The sequence below is a fragment of the Lagenorhynchus albirostris genome, chromosome 8, assembly GCF_949774975.1.
Source record: "Lagenorhynchus albirostris chromosome 8, mLagAlb1.1, whole genome shotgun sequence".
Lineage (NCBI taxonomy): Eukaryota > Metazoa > Chordata > Mammalia > Artiodactyla > Delphinidae > Lagenorhynchus > Lagenorhynchus albirostris.
Genome location: NC_083102.1, coordinates 12,597,971 through 12,616,374, shown reverse-complemented (window position 1 = coordinate 12,616,374; position 18,404 = coordinate 12,597,971). Strand labels below are relative to the sequence as shown.

At 48.4% G+C, this 18,404-nt stretch overlaps 1 protein-coding gene across 1 annotated transcript in view; it reads left to right on the top strand.

The window, feature by feature from the left end:
* Positions 1-15,329, top strand: part of TMEM178B (transmembrane protein 178B) — a 361,333-nt gene extending 346,004 nt beyond the window's left edge. The window contains exon 4 of the mRNA XM_060155944.1: positions 15,079-15,329. Coding sequence (XP_060011927.1) covers positions 15,079-15,329 — 251 coding nt within the window. The remainder of the gene's footprint in view (positions 1-15,078) is intronic.
* Positions 15,330-18,404: the final 3,075 nt, after the last annotated feature.

The following is an 18,404-nucleotide window of genomic DNA, read 5'->3' as shown; positions in this document are numbered from 1 at the left end:
GTAGTGCCCTTCCTTGTCTCTTTTAACATTCTTTATTTTAAAGTCTATTTTATCTGATGTGAGTATTGCTACTCCAGCTTTCTTTTGATTTCCATTTCAATGGAATATCTTTTTCCATCCCCTCACTTTCAGTCTGTATGTGTCCCTAGGTCTGAAGTGGGTCTCTTGTAGACAGCGTATATATGGTTCTTGTTTTTGTATCCATTCAGCAAGCCTGTGTCTTTTGGTTGGAGCATTTAATCCATTTTCATTTAAGGTAATTGTCGATATTTATGTTCCTATGACCATTTTCTTAATTGTTTTGGGTTTGTTTTTGCAGGTCCTTTTCTTCTCTTGTGTTTCCCACTTAGAGAAGTTCCTTTAGCATTTGTTGTAGAGCTGGTTTGGTGGTGCTGAATTCTCTTAGCTTTTGCTTGTCTGTAAAGCTTTTGATTTTCCATCGAATCTGAATGAGATCCTTGCCGGGTAGAGCAATCTTGGTTGTAGGTACTTCCCTTTCATCACTTTAAGTATCTCATACCACTCCCTTCTGGCTTGTGGAGTTTCTGCTGAGAAATCAGCTGTTAACCTTATGGGAGTTCCCTTGTATGTTATTTGTCATTTTTCCCTTGCTGCTTTCAATAATTTTTCTGTGTCTTTAATTTTTGCCAATTTGATTACTATGTGGCTCAGTGTGTTTCTCCTTAGGTTTATCCTGTTTGGGACTCGCTGTGCTTCCTGGACTTGGGTGGCTATTTCCTTCCCCATGTTAGGGACGTTTTCGACTATAATCTCTTTAAATGTTTTCTCTGGTCCTTTCTCTCTCTCCTCTCCTCCTGGGACCCCTATAATGCGAATGTTGTTGTGTTTAATGTTGTCCCAGAGGTCTCTTATGCTCTCTTCATTTCTTTTCATTCTTTTCTCTTTATTCCGTTCTGCAGCAGTGAATTCCACCATTCTGTCTTCCAGGTCACTTATCCGTTCTTCTGCCTCAGTTATTCTGCTATTGATTCCTTGTAGTGTAGTTTTCATTTCAGTTATTGTATTGTTCATCTCTGTTTGTTTGTTCTTTAATTCTTCTAGGTGTTTGTTAAACATTTCTTGCATCTTCTCCATCTTTGCCTCCCTTGTTTTTCTGAGGTCCTGGATCATCTTCACTATCATTATTCTGAATTCTTTTTCTGGAAGGTTGCCTATCTCCACTTCATTTAGTTGTTTTTCTGGAGTTTTATCTTGTTCCTTCATCTGGTACATAGCCCTCTGCCTTTTCATCTTGTCTGTCTTTCTGTGAATGTGGTTTTTGTTCCACAGGTTTTTGTTCCTTCATCTGGTACATAGCCCTCTGCCTTTTCATCTTGTCTGTCTTTCTGTGAATGTGGTTTTTGTTCCACAGGCTGCAGGATTGTAGTTCTTCCTGTTTCTGCCGTCTGCCCTCTCCCCTTTCACCTTAAAAAAAAAAAAAAAAGCTTAAGCAGCTTTGTGTCAAGTTAAATGTAAATTTAGTATGATATTTGACCCCATAATTTTGGCCCTGGGGAGGAAGAAATGCCAATAGCTGTGTCCTTCCTACTGCCCATGTAACAAAACCTAGGAATCCCTTAAACATTCCACCACACTCCCAGGCTACAGTTTATTTTAAATGATAATTAATTAAAATATCCCTTCCAATTCAGCTCTCAACATTTTCAGACAAGTTCTACTGAAATCACATTTCCAGGAAGCCTCTGGGTCACAGCTCTTTAGGGTCCCTGAGTTAGTATAGCCAAGGGAAATCGGATTGCATTTTCTCTTTATCTCAGCATTCCCATCTGGGCCCATAAAGTAGGAAACTTCTCTCCTCTCTTTAGAAGGGTACCAAGTCTACCTTTTAAGGCCCTACTTCTTTTTTTTTTAATTTATTTAATTTATTTATTTTTGGCTGTGTTGGGTCTTCATTGCTGTGCACAGGCTTTCTCTAGTTGCAGCGGGCGGGGGCTACTCTTCGTTGCGGTGCACAGGCTTCTCATTGTGGTGGCCTCTTGTTTCAGAGCACGGGCTCTAGGCGCATGGGCCTCAGTAGTTGTGGAATGCAGGCTCAGCTGTTGTGGCTCGCGGCTCTAGGGCACAGGCTCTAGCAGCTGTGGTGCACAGGCTCAGTTGCTCCGCGGCATGTGGGATCTTCCCAGACCAGGGCTCGAACCTGTGTCGCCTGCATTGGCATGCAGATTCTTAACCACTGCGCCACCAGGGAAGCCCTAAGGCCCTGCTTCTACAGGAGAAGAGGTGACTGACTTCTCCGATTGGTGAGTTGCCAGAGGAGGCCAAGCCTGGGGAGCCCAGCAACATCTGGGTCTTCTGCCCGTGCTTTGCTCCTCCGGGTGGCCAGTGTTCCCAGGGTCAAGGCTCAGGCCAGCATCAGGAGGCCAGGTTGGAGGCCTATTTCCCTTTCTTCTTCTGGCCCACCAGTGTGAGTCACTTCTGGGTGAGTGTATCTGCCCTGCAGGCCCAAACATTCCCTTGGGGAAACCATCCTAAAATGTCAGCCTTGCGGGGCAAGTGTTACTCAGCTTGATTGTGGCCAGGGGCCAAGCCACAGTTGCCACACTTGCCTCAACAGTAAGAAAGGTGGTATTTCCCATCCTGTCTACCTCCTTTCTGGGACTCTCTTCTCATCAGAGTTTGAATTCAGAAAATGAAGAGCGGTGAATAGTGATCATTCCCTAAATCTCCCAGACAAAAGTGGAGCTAAAAGGGTTGTTAGGCGGAGGCCCACTGACGAGCCAGGAGCACTGTGGGGAGGAGCCCTCTGATGGGCTGCGGTCCGTACCGAGCTCCTTTGGGTCTTCTGACCACCAGCTTACTCTGCCCACTGGGGTTGGTGTCTGACCTCCTGGGAAGCTACTAACTGCCTTACTGTAAGAGAGTTAGTGCTCTGATCTTGACTCCTTTCCTTCCTCAGCCACACCATCCTGCTCCTCATAGGAAACTCATGTCCCTCTACAGGAAGCCACCCTTTTACCCAACACAAATAGCAGTGAAGTTACGTACGGTTGTGATAGGGTTTCCTAGTTCTCTGGAGAATTCAACAACGAGATTTTATTAATTGAGCCTTGAGTCTGAGGGGCACCCAGAACCTCCTCTGGACCACGTTTGATAACAATAGGGCCTCTTCTCCCAATCTCACCATCTGGTGGATAATTTTTTTTTTTTTTAGCGGTACGCGGGCCTCTCACTGTTGTGGCCTCTCCCGTTGCGGAGCACAGGCTCCGGACGCGCAGGCTCAGCGGCCATGGCTCACGGGCCCAGCCGCTCCGCGGCATGTGGGATCTTCCCGGACCGGGGCACGAACCCGCATCCCCTGCATCGGCAGGCGGACTCTCAACCACTGCGCCACCAGGGAAGCCCAGTAAATCTTACTTAAACACCACTGGGTATAGGGCCCTATTGGGGAAAAGAGCTTCTCTACTTACATTGCTTACAGTCCAGCTCTAGAGATAACACGCATGCACGTGAAATAACTGGAATGAGAGAAAACAAGTGGCGAAAACATGGATTTGAATCCTGGCTCCAGTACAGAGCAGCTGGTGATCTTGGGCAATTTACTTAACCTCTCTGTGTCTTTCCCCATCTAAATCTCATAAGGTTGCTTTGAGGATTCAAAGAACTACCATTTTATTTGTAAAGCATTTGGGACAATGCCTATCCTATTAAAAATAGTATATGTAAGCGCTTGATCCATCTAAATCTATATATGTGTCCAGTGACCCAGTGATGAGGTGACAGCACGCCAGAATCACTTGGGTCCAGGTTCTCATCTCAAAGAAAGGCCAGGCCAAGCTGACGAGTGTGCCAGGCATATGGAAACATAAACCAAACCAGGTCGTAGACTCTCCTGATCTTCTGGCTACCACCCCAAGCGTCTTCCTCTGCTAATGAACATGGCATTGGCTTGGATCACATAGGGCAGAAGCCAGAGAGATTTCTTACAGGAGCCAAGTTCTTCCAGACACTTAAACAGCTGGGTCCCAACCTTCTGTGTTTCAAATCAGGGCAGTTTTGAGCTGAGCCTCCTAGGCACGTTGATGGTGAATAATGACATCTAATGGTCCCATGCACCAGCCCTTCTGTGCGTGTCAGGAGGTGAGAAGCAGTATCTTCTCTCCAGGCAGCTCACGTCTGACGAAATAACTGACAGCAAGTCCTAGAACAATTCAGAGAGAATGGTACCTTTTTGTCCCGATACCTGGAGTCACAGGATCATTTAATTGGAAGGATCTCAGAGATCTGGTCCTACCCCCTGTATTTCATGGTTGATCATAGCCAAGAGAGGTGAGGTGGTTCATCCACTTAATGGGAAAGAATGGGAGGAGAACCTGGATTTTCTAATTCTTGGTGGAGTTGTCTCTCCACTAAGCCACATCCCCATTGGTAGCAGCTCTCCTCCCAGGAAGCTGTTGCAGGCTGACTTGGTGGACCTCTGGGCGGGCCAGGAGAGGCTTATGATGACCAAGACAGGAGTTCAAACATAATGATAGATTTACTTGTATTGGGCTTCATGCTGGCTTTGGGGGGTGGGGGTGGCATTGGTGATGTGGCTTTCTCTGCAAAACCCTTGTATCTACTTAGGAAGATGAATGTTAGAGCAAACAGAGAGCTGTAGTACCTGAGATGGTCTGCAGGAGGTTTTGTAGGACTTCAAACATTGTCCCTAGCAAGAAACCCAGGGCAAGATTGCCCTCTGCCCTAAAGGTTCTCAAAGTTTGCTCCATGGACCCTTGTCCACCAGAAAGTGCTGGCCTAGAAAGAGAAGGAGAGAAAAGAGAAGCCGGGGCAGGAATATGGCATGCTCTAAGTGGCCTTACGCTTGGAAGCTCGCTCTTCACAGCTTCAGAACGTTCCTTTCTACACAGCTGTAGATGCCACACTTGGTCTAGTTAAGAAGCCAGTTGGATCCACTAACTCTCAGCTCTGAACCAAGGCCCAGATGGATAGAAAACTGCAAAAGTTCGCATTGAGAAAAATGTGATGCTGCAGTCTTGATTCATTTCCTCTCTAGAACTTTCCTGCCCTATTTGGAAAGGTCTTAGCTCACCACAGACCACCAGGCTCAGATGTTCCCAACTCTTCATTCCCTGAAATATCCAAGACCAGGTGGGCAAGAGTGGAGTGGGCCAGTGGTTGCTTCCCCTGGGGTATATTGTGTTTTAATGGGGCCAGTGGAGGCAAGTGTGATGCGTAGTTCTCATGTGTTTCCACAATCAAATAGTTTGAGGCTTTACAGCGAAATCAAATATTTGCTCTGTTCCTTATACTTTGGGACCTTCAGCCAATTATTTAATTTGGGATTATGATGTGAATTATATAATTTATATGATGTGTGTGTATACATATATTAATGCATATACATAGATGATTTACGTAAATGTATGTAATCTCATAGCAACCTCAAGAGGTACAGAAGAGACAGAAACTGAGGCTTGGCTTGAGTCAAATGCCTCTGCTTGAATTAATCCTTGTGGTCACAGAATGGCTTTCCTGGGCGAAAGAATGGTGGTGGTGCTTGAACAAAAGAAGAAAGAAGGGCAAGTGTATTGTGTAGACCGAAAACAAAACAAAACATTATACAGCAGAAACTAACACACCATTCTAAAGCAATTATACCCCAATAAAGATGTTAAACAAAACAAAACAAAACAAAAAAATAGCTCTCACAGTCCACTAGGCAATAGGTGTTTAATAAATGAATTTTATAATAATTTAATAAATGCCGCCTCTACCTTCCAGGGGAATCACGGTCAGAGCCTCTACAGCACTTATAAAAGGTCCCCAACTCATGTCACCTAGCTATTCCCAACCCTTCTCTTAGAGCTGCTTCCTTTTACCCATCCCAGTTGAGCCACAGGCTTCTTTGCAAACCCAGCAATGTCATGATGTAACTAACCCCCAGTGGATGCTGCAACCTGAGCCCAAAGATAGGTTCCCTTACTAAGGAGGGTCTCAGAAGTGTATTCTGAGATCTTCCAAATTCCATTGGTGGAGTGCCAACAAAGCCCACAGAACGAAGGGTCCTGAGTGAGCACTGTCTCTGGTCCCTGCTGAGAGCAAGTGCTTCTTGGTTTGGTACTTGCCCTGCGACGGGGCCGGGAGAGAATGGAGCGGGTGATGGAGGTGAAAAGCAACAAGCACAATTTTTCTCGTCCTCTGGAACAATTTGTCTTCACCCTCGCTTAAAGCTTTCCATTTCTAATATCATACCTTACGTATAGAAAGCAATCTTAACTTCTCTCAGCCTTTTCACACTTATTATTATCGCTCTTCAAAATAATCCTGCGGAGAGGGTATTATTCTGATGCTGAATTTCCCTAAAAATAAAAATGCTTCCTGAAATCCAGGGCACCCATTGAAACACAAGGTAGGTAGGCATGTACCTGTGTGGGCACACGCGTGAACGCACACACACGCACGCAAAAACACCTCAGCAACCGCAAAACGATTTAGGAGAAAGGAGGGTGGGAGGGCCAGCCGTGATATCGCCTTCATTCCCTTCTGGGTTTCAAAGCCCATATTTTCATTTAAAAGCTCCACAGCCCAGAAATCCATTTCCTCCAGTGATACGGATTTACTGGGCAGTGCTGTATCTAATATGAAAGGAGACACCACTACCGTAACCAATTCTGGAGAAAATTACAGTCTAGCTGAACACAAACTAAAACAGAGAACAAGAGAAGGTTCCTATAGCTCATTGTGAGATTGCCTGTTTCAGACCAGAAAAGTTTTAGGGCTTCTGAAAAAAAATGTGGATTATCTGGTGCTGGGCGTACTCAGAGAAGACTTCTTGGGCCATTCGGGGCTTGGACTGGGCCATAAAGGTTAACTGCCAGGATAGCTGCAGGGACCCTGTGTAGACCGGGTAAAGGATGGAAACGGCAGAGTCCAGTTAAGGAGACTGGACGGTGGCGCTTTGACCTTAGTAAATTCCCATGACAACATTTGAACCCACTGATGCTCTCTTCCATTGGCTCAGCCCTTTAGGTGTTTCCCCGAGTTTGAAAAGGCTCAGTCTTGGTCGTAGCGGTCACCAGGGCCAGTGATCTTGTGATCAAATCTAACATACACCCAGAAGAATAAGTATCGTGATGGGGCTTGAGGGGGAGTGAGCGTAGATGCGTTGATGAGACGGAGAAAAATCCACACGATGCCCGGCAGCTACGTTTTGTACGGCTGTGTTCAGATGCCTGTTTTAGTTACCGGTAGCCATAAAGTCTGGAAACAGGGCCTTATTTTATCATGTATTGTAACGTTCTGTTAATAAGCCAGTCATCATATATCCACCTGTTGTATCAGATTGCATTGGCTGCCAAAACAAAATACGACACACTGGGCGGCTTAAACAAGAGAAATTCATTTTCTCACAGTGCTGGAAGTCCAAGATGAAGGTGTCATCAGGGTTGCTTCCTCTGAGGCCTCTCTCGCAGCCTTGCAGATGGCCTCCCTCTTGCTGCCTTTTCATGTGGTCTTTCCTCTGTGCGTGCAGCTGTCTCGTATCTCTTTGTATGTCCTAATCTCCTCTTCTTACAAAGACACCAGTCACATTGGATTAGGGCCCACCCTAAGAGCCTCATTTTCACTTAATTAGCTCTCTAACGGCCCTATCTCCAAATACAGTCACATTCTGAAATATTGGGGGATTAGGGCTTCAATTTAGGAATTTTGTGAGGAGATATGGAAAACCAAGGGATGAGACTCCATGTTCTATGATAGGAACGCAGAGGTTTTTTCTTTAGAGTCAATGCCAACCTATTTGAACCAGCCAGTCCCTTTCGTCGCTTGAGTTGAGGATGTGGCATTACTGTGGCATAATCATGCCCGGACGTAGACCAGCCTTGCAGTGTGCAGACACAGACTCGGGGATACAAAAGCCGCTTGCCTTGGGGGTGAGGTGGCATTTATGCAATGACTGCCTAGGGCATCTGCAGAGTTTGCAGAATGATGGATGGTTTTGTCTTAGCTCAGGGCCCCATCCCCTGCAGTGTGTTCTCCCCCAGAGCCTGTCACCACCCCCTGCCTCATCCCAGTGAACCCCTAAGGCACCTTGGCTGTAAAGCCCCATGTGACCTGCCTGCTGGCTGCCGCTGATGCAATGGTGTATAATTCAACAGTAATTTATATTCCGTGCAGGTCTGAGCAAAGCTATAAAGTGCTATCAAGAGCTAAATGCTGCTGAGGCATTTAATCTAAGCAAAGGAAGGGCTTGTATACATCAGCTTCTTGGGATGCATACCGCTGTTAAAGGAGGAGGGATCCTTTTTCTGCTTGCCGATTTGCTTCTTTACGGTTTTAAAGATCAGAGGGGGCGCAAGGGAGAGAGTCTTAGAGAGAGGACTGGGCTGCTTCCTGACCTCCCTGACACACACGTCCACCAGGGCACTTCTGCAGAGACAGCTTTGCAGCGACCTGTGGGGCTGGGGTCAGGACAGAGGCCCTCTGGCCACCATAGCAACAAGGCACCACGTGAGGGTCAGGGATAAGCAGGCATCACTCCTTATTCCCAAGAGCAGAAAATGTCACACAGATGGATTTCTGGCCCTGGAAAGCTGCAGAAATTATACTCCAGTGAAGTTTGGGGTACAACTTGGTCACAGAAGGAATAGCTATTTGGGAAAATGCGTTTGCACACAATATGTGACCGCCCTGGATTCCCGTGAGAACCTTCTCGAGGCCCTCGGTTGCCTAGGCAATGAATTAGTAAGAGCCCTTCGCTGCCTTGCCTGAGGCCCCAATTTTGATGCTGTTTCTCCACAGGGTCCGTGGCTGCGGTGTTACTGCGTGGCTTCTCCAACGGTCCCTGAAAGAAGTGGAGACGTGTCCTCCCCTCCCGCCCGTGGGTGCCAAAGCAGCAACCACGCGGGAGACCCCATCTCGCCCGCCTTACGTACCTGCAGTCACTGCTCGGAAGCGGGCTGAGCAGAGGTTAACGCCAAAACTCTGAATATCAGCTTAAACATACCTTGGTAATCAACCTACCAGGTGGTACTGGGATAGAACCATTTGGGGTTGCAGAGTAAGTGCTCCCTGGTGACACTTCAAGGTTGCAGAAGAATTAACTACCCCGAAACAGTGCTCTCCTGGCCAGGCATTTCTTAACGTGGCCACAGACCCGGGGATCCGAGTTTCTGTGCTTCCACTGGGTTAAGGCTTTAGGTTTTCTGTAACGTACAAGCGAGGATTCATTTCTGTAGTCATTGCAGTGTCACCGATTGGCCCCAGAGTGCAGGGCAGGAGGGAACGTGTAGGAAGGGTGACCAATGTGTACTCCTTAGCCCACATCTTTCTAGTTTTAGGACCAAAAGTCACCCTTACCAGGGACACACCCTCTACCCTCACCAACTCCCAGGCAAACTGGGATGCTTGACCACCCTTCTAGGGAAGGAAGACTTTGAAAGAAAAAAAAGTCAGAAACTGAAGGGAATTGGGGATTATGGGGGAAGCAGTGGAAATCCTGTGTGTAGCCAGGGAGTACCTCAAACATACCGTGTCCCTGGGGATTGGGACGCAGAATTACATAACATGTGATAGCGCATACTGTCACACAGTCCTATGAAGCGCTCATGTTCTGGTGGTAGTTCAAATCAGAGGAGAGGGTGAAGTGGCCAGAAAGTATGGAATGTGGTTTCAGAGGAAGACTGACAAGCCCCAAGTCTGAAAAGACAAAGGAGGAGACAGACAGGGACATCTAGGGAGGGGGACCAAGCCTGGATCAAGGGGCAGCTTGGAAACTCAGGGAAGAGATAGCCAAGCAGGAGGAAGTTGTCAGACAGCCCAGAAACTAAAAGTGGGGAGAAAACTAGAATCTAATATCGGCACCAAAGAAACGTTAATTAGAAACGGCAGCAATGCGAGGAGCTTGGTGAGGGGGCTGTATTTGGCGCTGGGACAAGAAGTCGGCCGGCTGGGCATGGAAACCCTTCTCTCGGTCTCGCCCTCACTCAAGCCTCAGCGGTGCCTGGAGCGGAGGGGTGGGGGGCGGCCGGCGGGCGTGCGGCCAGTGATCCCAGAACCCCACGCAGCCCTCGCCCCTTCCAGCTAGGCGCTGACGGGACACTCAGACACCGGTGACTGGGGCTGGCCCATGGGTTGCCAGGTGACATCGTGGGTTTGATTCCTGAAACAGCTCCAGGTGGGGTTGGTCATCCGAGGAAGCAGGTGCTGTGTTGGAATCAAAAGGAAGCATTTATGTTTGCAGAGTGCGTTCCACTCCCTGGCCATGCCTTCCCGCTCACAGGTGGAGTTTGCAAATGGGGACACCAGAGGGGTCTGGACGACACTGTTCCCTCTGTGCCAGTGGGTCTTGTTAGCACCGGCTCTCAGGCTGCGGGCACATGGGGTGGTGTGGTCTCATCTAACTGGACTTCCTGAGCTGAGAGTCCTGGCACGGAAAGGGTAACGCGGTGTCATTTCTCCTTGCAACCCGCTGCAACTGACTCGTTGTGGCTGGCTGCTGGGGAGGGCGGGGCTGAGTCGGAGTCTGAGGCCAGCAGGAATAAGGGTTGAGATTGATTAGCTATTTCGGCCAAAGGCACGGACTTGAAACTAATAGAAGAGCCATTGCACTTCGCTGTCCAAAGCTTTACAGTTCCTGTAATGACAGGCCTTACGGTCCCCTCGTGAATGGACAAGGCTGGTGCTTTTCAAAAATGTTTCGATCAAGTGAAATTTCACGTGGAAACAGATCAAAGCAGGGCTCTTCTGGCCACAGAGAGGAGGGAGGGCTGGGAGCCTCTTTTACTCCCTCTTCCTTTCCCGGGGGCAGCTCCTGAGGCACCTCCATGGAACGGGGTTTGAAAACCACTGGAGGAGGGACTGCTTTAGGAGAGGGTCAGGAAGGATCTCTGAGAGGATGGCATTTGAATTGAGATCCCAGCAGATCTCAAGAAGAAGGCCATTCTTCTTAGCTAGAGTACAGGGAGTATGGGGGTCAAGGTGAGAAATGAGGTCAGATCGGTAGGAAGCGTCCACTCAGGTAAGCCCATACAGGCAGGGTAAGGAAGGTGGGATTTAAATGTGTTTAAATATCACTGGAAGAAGAAGGCAGGGAACCAATGATCTGTTACCAGAGGTTCTGTGGGAGATGATGGAAGCCTGACCAGGATGGCAGCGGTGAGCATTTCAGAAGTTAGAGGCACGATGGGAGTGGGATGTGGACATGCCTTCTCGACTCAGACTTAGAGACCTAGGACACTGGGGCACTGGGGTTGAAGGAGGGATGCTCTCCAGGCCAGGTGCGGACCCCCTTCTCTTTATTGCCTGCGGACACCCTGTTCATTTTTCAAGACACTGCTTCCTCTGGGAAACCTTCCCTGGCCCAGCATAGTTGTCTCTTACCATTTACCTCTGGGTATTAGCCCTTCTTTTCCTAAACATGGCGAGATATAGGAGCCACCTCAGAGCTGTCTGCTCCAGCGCCCTGATTTTACAGATGAGGGGACCAAAGATTCAGAGCTGATACTAAACTCAGGTCTCTTAATCCCCAGTCTGGTGCTATTTTCACTTCATCCTCAGCTTTTCAGTTATATCTGTCTCATATCCCCAGCGAGATTATAAGATTTTTTTTCATCTTTTTATTTTAGACTTTATTAAAAATTCTTAAGAACAGTGATCCTATCTTATTCTCCTTTTTATCCCCCTAGCATCTAGCATAATGCTTGGCACAAACACAGAAGTTCAACAGTTATTTGCTGATTGGCCGTTGGGTACACCGTGGAGCCGGCAGCCACAGGAAGGTCCCCTTCCGCCTGCCCCACTGCAGTTAACCTGCCTCCCCAGACCTGACGTCACTTAGGTCTGACAGCCGCGCTGCTGCTGTCCCTACTTGCCTAGCCAGTGTTACAGCCAGTTCTGGCCACACAGCAGAGCCTTGCTCCAAAGGGAAGGGCTTGGGTAGTTCATTTCACTTAATTGCTAACTGTGACTACAGTTAGTCTTGGAGGCTGACTGGAGTGAGGCTCAAATCCCAAGCCATGGGGGGGAATTACTGAGAAGATGTGACCATGCATTATTACGTTTGCCTTTCTGGATCCTCACTCACCAATCGATAAGTGCTCCCGAGAAATAAAATGACCCAGGCCACGGCCTGTTCCTTGAGGGGAGAGGAGAGCCTTATACTTGCCCAAAGGACCACTGTACTTTTGGGTGAACGGAAGGAGGCTGCAATCCCCCGTGCTGTAATATCTATTACCGCCCTTTAATTGAGGATGTTTTCTAGCAGAAACATTTAGAATCTCTATTAGTTCCCCAGAGAACCCCTCAGAGTTGGTGGTGGTAGGGGGAGTTCTGCACCCCACCCTTCCCGGTTGGTCACCAGTCCACAGGTCTGAGAGCTGGGCTCATCACCTGAGACAGAAAGCTGGGTCAGGTAGGGTCCTTGCGTGCCTGTGCCCCTCGTCCCCCCACACTCCGGTACTCCTGCCGTGTGTATTTCCAGTTATTAATGCACGTTTCCAAACTTGAATTTATAAGTGCAGAAGTACATAAAAATATAAATCCTTGCTCCGAACGGAAAACAGCCGTGTCTATGGTAGCTGACAGAAGCTGCTTCAACTCTTCTCTCTCTGTCATAACGGGCTTTCCTGACATGTTGTACAGATGACCTGCGTAACGCGCCGTCTTAAGTGAGAGCCCTCAGAGTTTTTTCCCATCTACGGGAATATTGACGGGAGCTAACAAACTACAGAAATCTTTAAAGGTTCCAGAGTCACAGAACAACTGACAGGAAGTGGAGGCAGGAAGATATCCCAACTAACCCTATTAACATGACAACAAGATGTATGTTACCAACAAGCTGGGCCGTTTCCAATTGGTAGCTAATTAAGTCCATATGGTAATTAAGTGATTAGGTCTTGATTTATCAACCACATCTTTGTGTCCTGTCTGCTCTGCTTGCAGAACACCCTTAAAATAGTGTCTGTCAAGCTTTTTCAGCTACTGGTAACTTGGGAAGATCAAAACTTCCTTGAGATCGACCTTCTCTCCCGGGAACAAATCACTGTGCACAATTTGATGAGCAGAAATGTCTCCATTTTTAAAAGTATCCTATGTGGATACAGTTTATAGAGAGCCCTTGGGTGACCTCAGTCCCATCCAGAGCTTCAATATATAAGATGATGACTCAGTCCACATCTCTAGCTCAGAAATTACTACCAGGCTCCAGACCCACGGTGCCAAGTGCCTTAACATCCCAGGGGCAGCTCAGATTTGAACTCAGCACGCATGCACACGTGTGCGCTCTCTCTCTCCCTCTTCCTGTCCTAAATCTAAATTTTAGTAGATGACGTCATCGCACACTCAGGTTTCTAAACCAGAAATTGAAAGCGTACTCGAGGCACGAGCAGGCCAGCTCTCGTTTGTTGGAGTTCGGAGTCTTTGAAACTGGTGTCAATACGAAGCTTTCTTCAGTTCAGTGATGGCCAAGCCATCACGCTGTCCTCGGCCAGGGTCCCACCGGCTGCCTCCTCCCCTGTGGCCCCCCCTCTGCTTCTTCCCTCACCTGCATCTGTGCCTCAAGGTTATACAGAGAACCTCGGCTGTAACACAGGGTCTCACCAGGCCGGTCCACAGAAATCATCTGCGGAACTTTTAAAAAGGAGAGATTCCCATCCTCTCCCTAAGATTCCGATTAAGAAAGTCTGGGATGAGACCTAATCCACCCTGGGTGCCGTCTTAGAATTCCGTCAGAACCCCAGGGCACAGCAGGAGAGACTCGGGGTGCTTTGTAACCCCCCCCGTTTTCCCAGGTAATGATGGTACCATATCTGTTTGTACACGACGACTGTCGCTGCACGCACATGCACAAGCATGTACACGCACACACGTGCACACACACATGCACACATATGTACACCTACATGCTTCCCACCCACACAATTTTACTTATGCGGCACCTGTGCCCAGGTCACCCCTGACTCACTGCTTTCCATTGCCTCTACCAGCCATCATTCACTAACAGTCATTCAGCCCTGCCCTGCTCCCTCCTCGCCAGACCCCTCCTTCCTTCTCCCCTTGACTACAGCTCCTAACTGGTCTCCTGCCTCTGGACCGCCCTCTGCTCTGCTGCTGAATTAGTGGTCTTTGGAAACACAGATCACAGCCCCTGAAGTGCCTGGACCCCTGCAGTACTATCGACCCCACCCAGCCTTTTCCAGACTTTACTTCTTCAGGCCATTGCTCTCCTATCTGCAGTGACAGAGGAAACATTAGACACAGCAAATATCGAGAAAAGGTCTTAAACTCATTTTAGGTACATCAAATATCTGTTGGCTAAAAGTGGACTTATAATTCTGTTCTATTTGATAACATTGTATCTCTTGTAGCAGCCTTCTCATTGGAGGTTAATTTGAGCAATGGTTTTTTTTTAAAGGAGCATCATTGAATAAGTTTGTGAAATACTTCGTAAGACTAGGCTGGACAAGTTAACTTACGTTACTGTGGATGATGAATCTTAGTGGGTTAGAAGTGGCGCACAGAGTGCCCCAGAGTTATCGACTCTGCTGCCGCGTCGTGAAGGAGTTATCTCCTAGGCTTAGTTTTCCACAGAAAACGCTGGGAAATGTCTTACGGGAAAAGGCTTCCAGGATTTGGATGGCTGGTTGGTAAATGGATTAAAGGAAAACCTAATATCGTATGAGACATTGCGTATGGAAAAGAAAAGAGTAAAAATGTTTCTCTCTTTAAAGAAGTAGCAGTGGGGGGTGTTTTCTGCGTCTCCAAGGAAAGACTGAATTTTAAAAGCTTTCGAAAAATGAGCTGAATACTCTCCTGCTTCACTGCACCCTACACAAACTTTCATGTGATATATTTTTAGTATTTCCCCAAAGGAGAGACTCCCCGAGTTTATCCAAGACTGGGCCGTTATTGAAGCATGAGGAAGCCTTGATACTATTCCCTTCTCCATGAATACTTCCAAATACTGATCTCGTTAGCAGGTTACTCTTACCTGGATCTCCTCATTGTTTCTACTCAAGAAAATCGAAAATGTAGTAAACCTCACTTCTCTCTTTCTCTCTCCCTCTCCTCTTCCCTTTCCTTCTCTGTTACCCCACCCCTGTTTCTTCCCTTCTCCTCCAGGAACTTTCTGCATCATTTCACTGTGCACCTGTGTGGCCGGGATCAACTTTGAGCTGTCACGCTACCCACGCTACCTGTATGGACTCCCCGACGACATCAGCCATGGCTACGGATGGTCCATGTTCTGTGCTTGGGGGGGCCTGGGCCTCACGCTAATCTCGGGATTCTTCTGTACCTTGGCCCCTTCTGTCCAACCTGTCCCGAGGACCAACTGCCCCAAATCCAGACCCGAGAATGGGACAGTGTGCTAAAAAAAACAAACCCATACATATATATATATATATATATATATATAAATATATATATAATATACATATATACAACAGAACTCAATCAAGATGGTGCCGGTGCCGAGGCAGAGTGGAGCTGGCTTAGGCACCTGCATCTCGTCGGACTTTGTGTTGCCTCATCACCGAGATGGGGAAAGCGTTCCCATCACGTGGCTCTTCCATCAGTTCTTAACTTTTGGCTCCGTGGTTTCTTGAAGACATCACCACTCGAGACAGTCCCGATTCCCGTCACTCACGAGGATGGGGTGGTGGGCTGGGAAGGGACGGTGCCCGTGGTCTGGGGCGGCACGGGTGTAGACAAGGAAGCACCCTCCGCTGGGCTGGCAGAAGGGGACAATACCCCGACACCGATCATATCAGAGGAACGACGCCCTTAGTTCATAGAATGGAACCAGATCTTTGAGGCCATTTCCAGAACCATTTTCTTCTCCTGCTCTTCCCGTCTGATTTCCTTCCTGGCCGACCAGTGACGCACAAGAAGTGGAAGAGAAGACACACCGAGAAGGGAGTTTTCTCTTTGCTGCCAAACTTTTGGACCAAGTTTCGGAGGTGGGGAGGGGGAGAGCACGACATGCTGAGGGACAAGGTCCGCCTCGATGAGAGGACACTTCAGTGGATGCTCAGAAAACCCAGTCTTACCTTCCAGCTGCCTTACGCCCAGTTAAGCAAGAGGCCGCCCTGCCCCGAGCCCCATCTGCACTCCCCGGGAAGATCGGAGCCTTGGAGTAACGCTGTAATGTGTGTGTGTGTGCGCGCGTGTGTGCGTGCAACAACTTCAGGCAGTTTCCTTTTTTTCTTTTCCCCTTTTTAAATGGCAATACTGGGTTATGACTGTTGTCTGTCATTTGGGGTGGTTTCATGGCCCAGGATGGAGGGCCCAAGACCTAGGAAGCATCATGAGGGGTGGGCTTCTATGGGGGCCAGTTTTGCAGCTTCAGATCCCTGGAGTGTGTGTGCGTGCGTGCGTGTGTGTGTATGTTTTCTGAGTGTGGGGTTTTATCATTTGTGTTGCGTTTTTCTGTTATTTTTAGTGCACCTGAAATTCCCAGAGGGCAGAACCAAGGACAAAACCACTGGGCAGAGGACCTGTGGTGCTTCACATCCTAGTTCTGGGATGCCACAGGATTTAGTCCTCTAATTTTGGAAGTTCAAGACACAGCTGGGTACACGAGCCATGAGCGAAGAGGGGGAACACGGTTCAAGAGGGAGAAGGAAAGTGGCCTCTGTTGCTGTTGGAAAGTCCACCTACCAGACAAGACCTTTCACTTCCCATCACAGAAGCTGTCCTTTGTCACTGGACATCCACCCCTTTTGTAGGGTTGACCTCTGTACAGACGAAAGAAAATGGGTCACCTGCAGAGAGCCGCCATGTCCCATGGACTCCAGTTTGTATGATATTGTGTAAATTCATGGAGAACTCCTGACGCTTGCCCTCTTCCTGTTCCTCTTGGTATTCAAGGCCATGAATCCCCAAGTAGCCATCTTGGTGGCTAGCACCCAAACAGAAGTGGCCTCAATCCAGCCCGGTGTCTCAGGCTCGGTTGAGCGCATTGGCACTGCGGGGGTTGGCGAGCTATGGAGTCAGCCAGCGGGTTGTGAAAGCTGGGGGGACAGGAGTCTGCCAGCAAGAGTGGGCAGCAGCAGCTGACCGTCACCTCAGTGACCCCGCGGGGGCCGAGCAGCCCTGGGGAGGCAAAGAGAGAATTCCCCGAGCCGTCCAGCCGTGGGTCACCCGTGTAGCCGAGAATTCAGTTGCTTCATAACTGAATGTGCTCTGGGAACTTTGCCACCCACTCCGCAGCCTTCCTTCCCAGCCATGCCCTCTGTTTCATCTACCTGTCCTCTACCCTGCCTCCCCTCCAGCTCCCCCCTTTTCTCACCTCTGAACCATTTCCCTTCTCCCTCTTCCATCCACCAGGCTCCAAGTCCCGCCTCTCTCCTCATCTGCTCTTTTTGACTGTGTGTGTGTGTGTAATTCACAACCACATGGGACATCTGATGTGCGTGGATGGGTCTGAGTGTGGGGCTCTGTGTGTGTGTATCTCTCTGGTGCATTTTGTGTACATTTGTGTCAGTATGTACCTGGACGCAGGTGTGGGTGTGTACTACTCAAGACTTCCTTGTTGGCGACACGGATTAGCTTCTGCAAATAAGCTCACGTGTGAGTGAGTGCCCTGTGCGTGGGGAGCTAGGAGACAACGGGGCAGGAAATGCTGTTAGCTCCTAATTGCACTTCTAAGGATGGTTTTTAAAACAAAGGATGTATTCTATGAGAAGGGAGATAATTTTCAGGAAAACCCAGTGTTTCAATTGTACAGGGAATTAAAAAAATAATAATTTGCTTTGAAAAGTTAGATTTCCCACTTCAGGGGAAGGGCATACTTGGGCTTGAGGAAAAGTGAGAAGTATCTCAGATTGTGTCTTCCTTCCAAGCATCTTGACTGGGCTCCGCCTAGCAGGGAGAGCTGGGCGTCCACCAGCATCTGTTTGGGGCGGGAGGCTTGCCTGTGACCACATCCAAATTTCAGCTGTTTCCCAATTGTAGGAAAATGCGGAAAGAAATTCCAAATGGGGCAATTTGTAATCAATCATTTAAACTTTTCCTAAGGAACCGGTCCTGTTCACCAACCTGTAATTTATACCCTCTTTTTTAATCCCATGCTTGCCGTAAATAGATCATCCACTCTCTCCAACTACTAATCTTCATCATAGACCTTCATCACAGATTGCTGCATCCCTTTGAAATGTTCCTAAATGCTAGGAGGACCCCTAGGAAAGAAGTAAACCACCTGGGCCCAACTCACCATCAGCAGAGCAGGAGCTTAGAGCCGCTTTCTTTGGTAATGGGGCCAGAAATGTACAGACACGCACACTCTGGGTCTGACCCTGCTCGGGGCCAATAAAAGCCCAGCCACGTGGCCAGGACGGAAGCCCTGTACAGATGGCAAGTGGGAGAACTGCTCTGGTCACCTTGATCCCTCCGGCCTAGGGACTTGACCGCAGATGAAGACGTGTCACTCCAAGCTGTCACTGAAG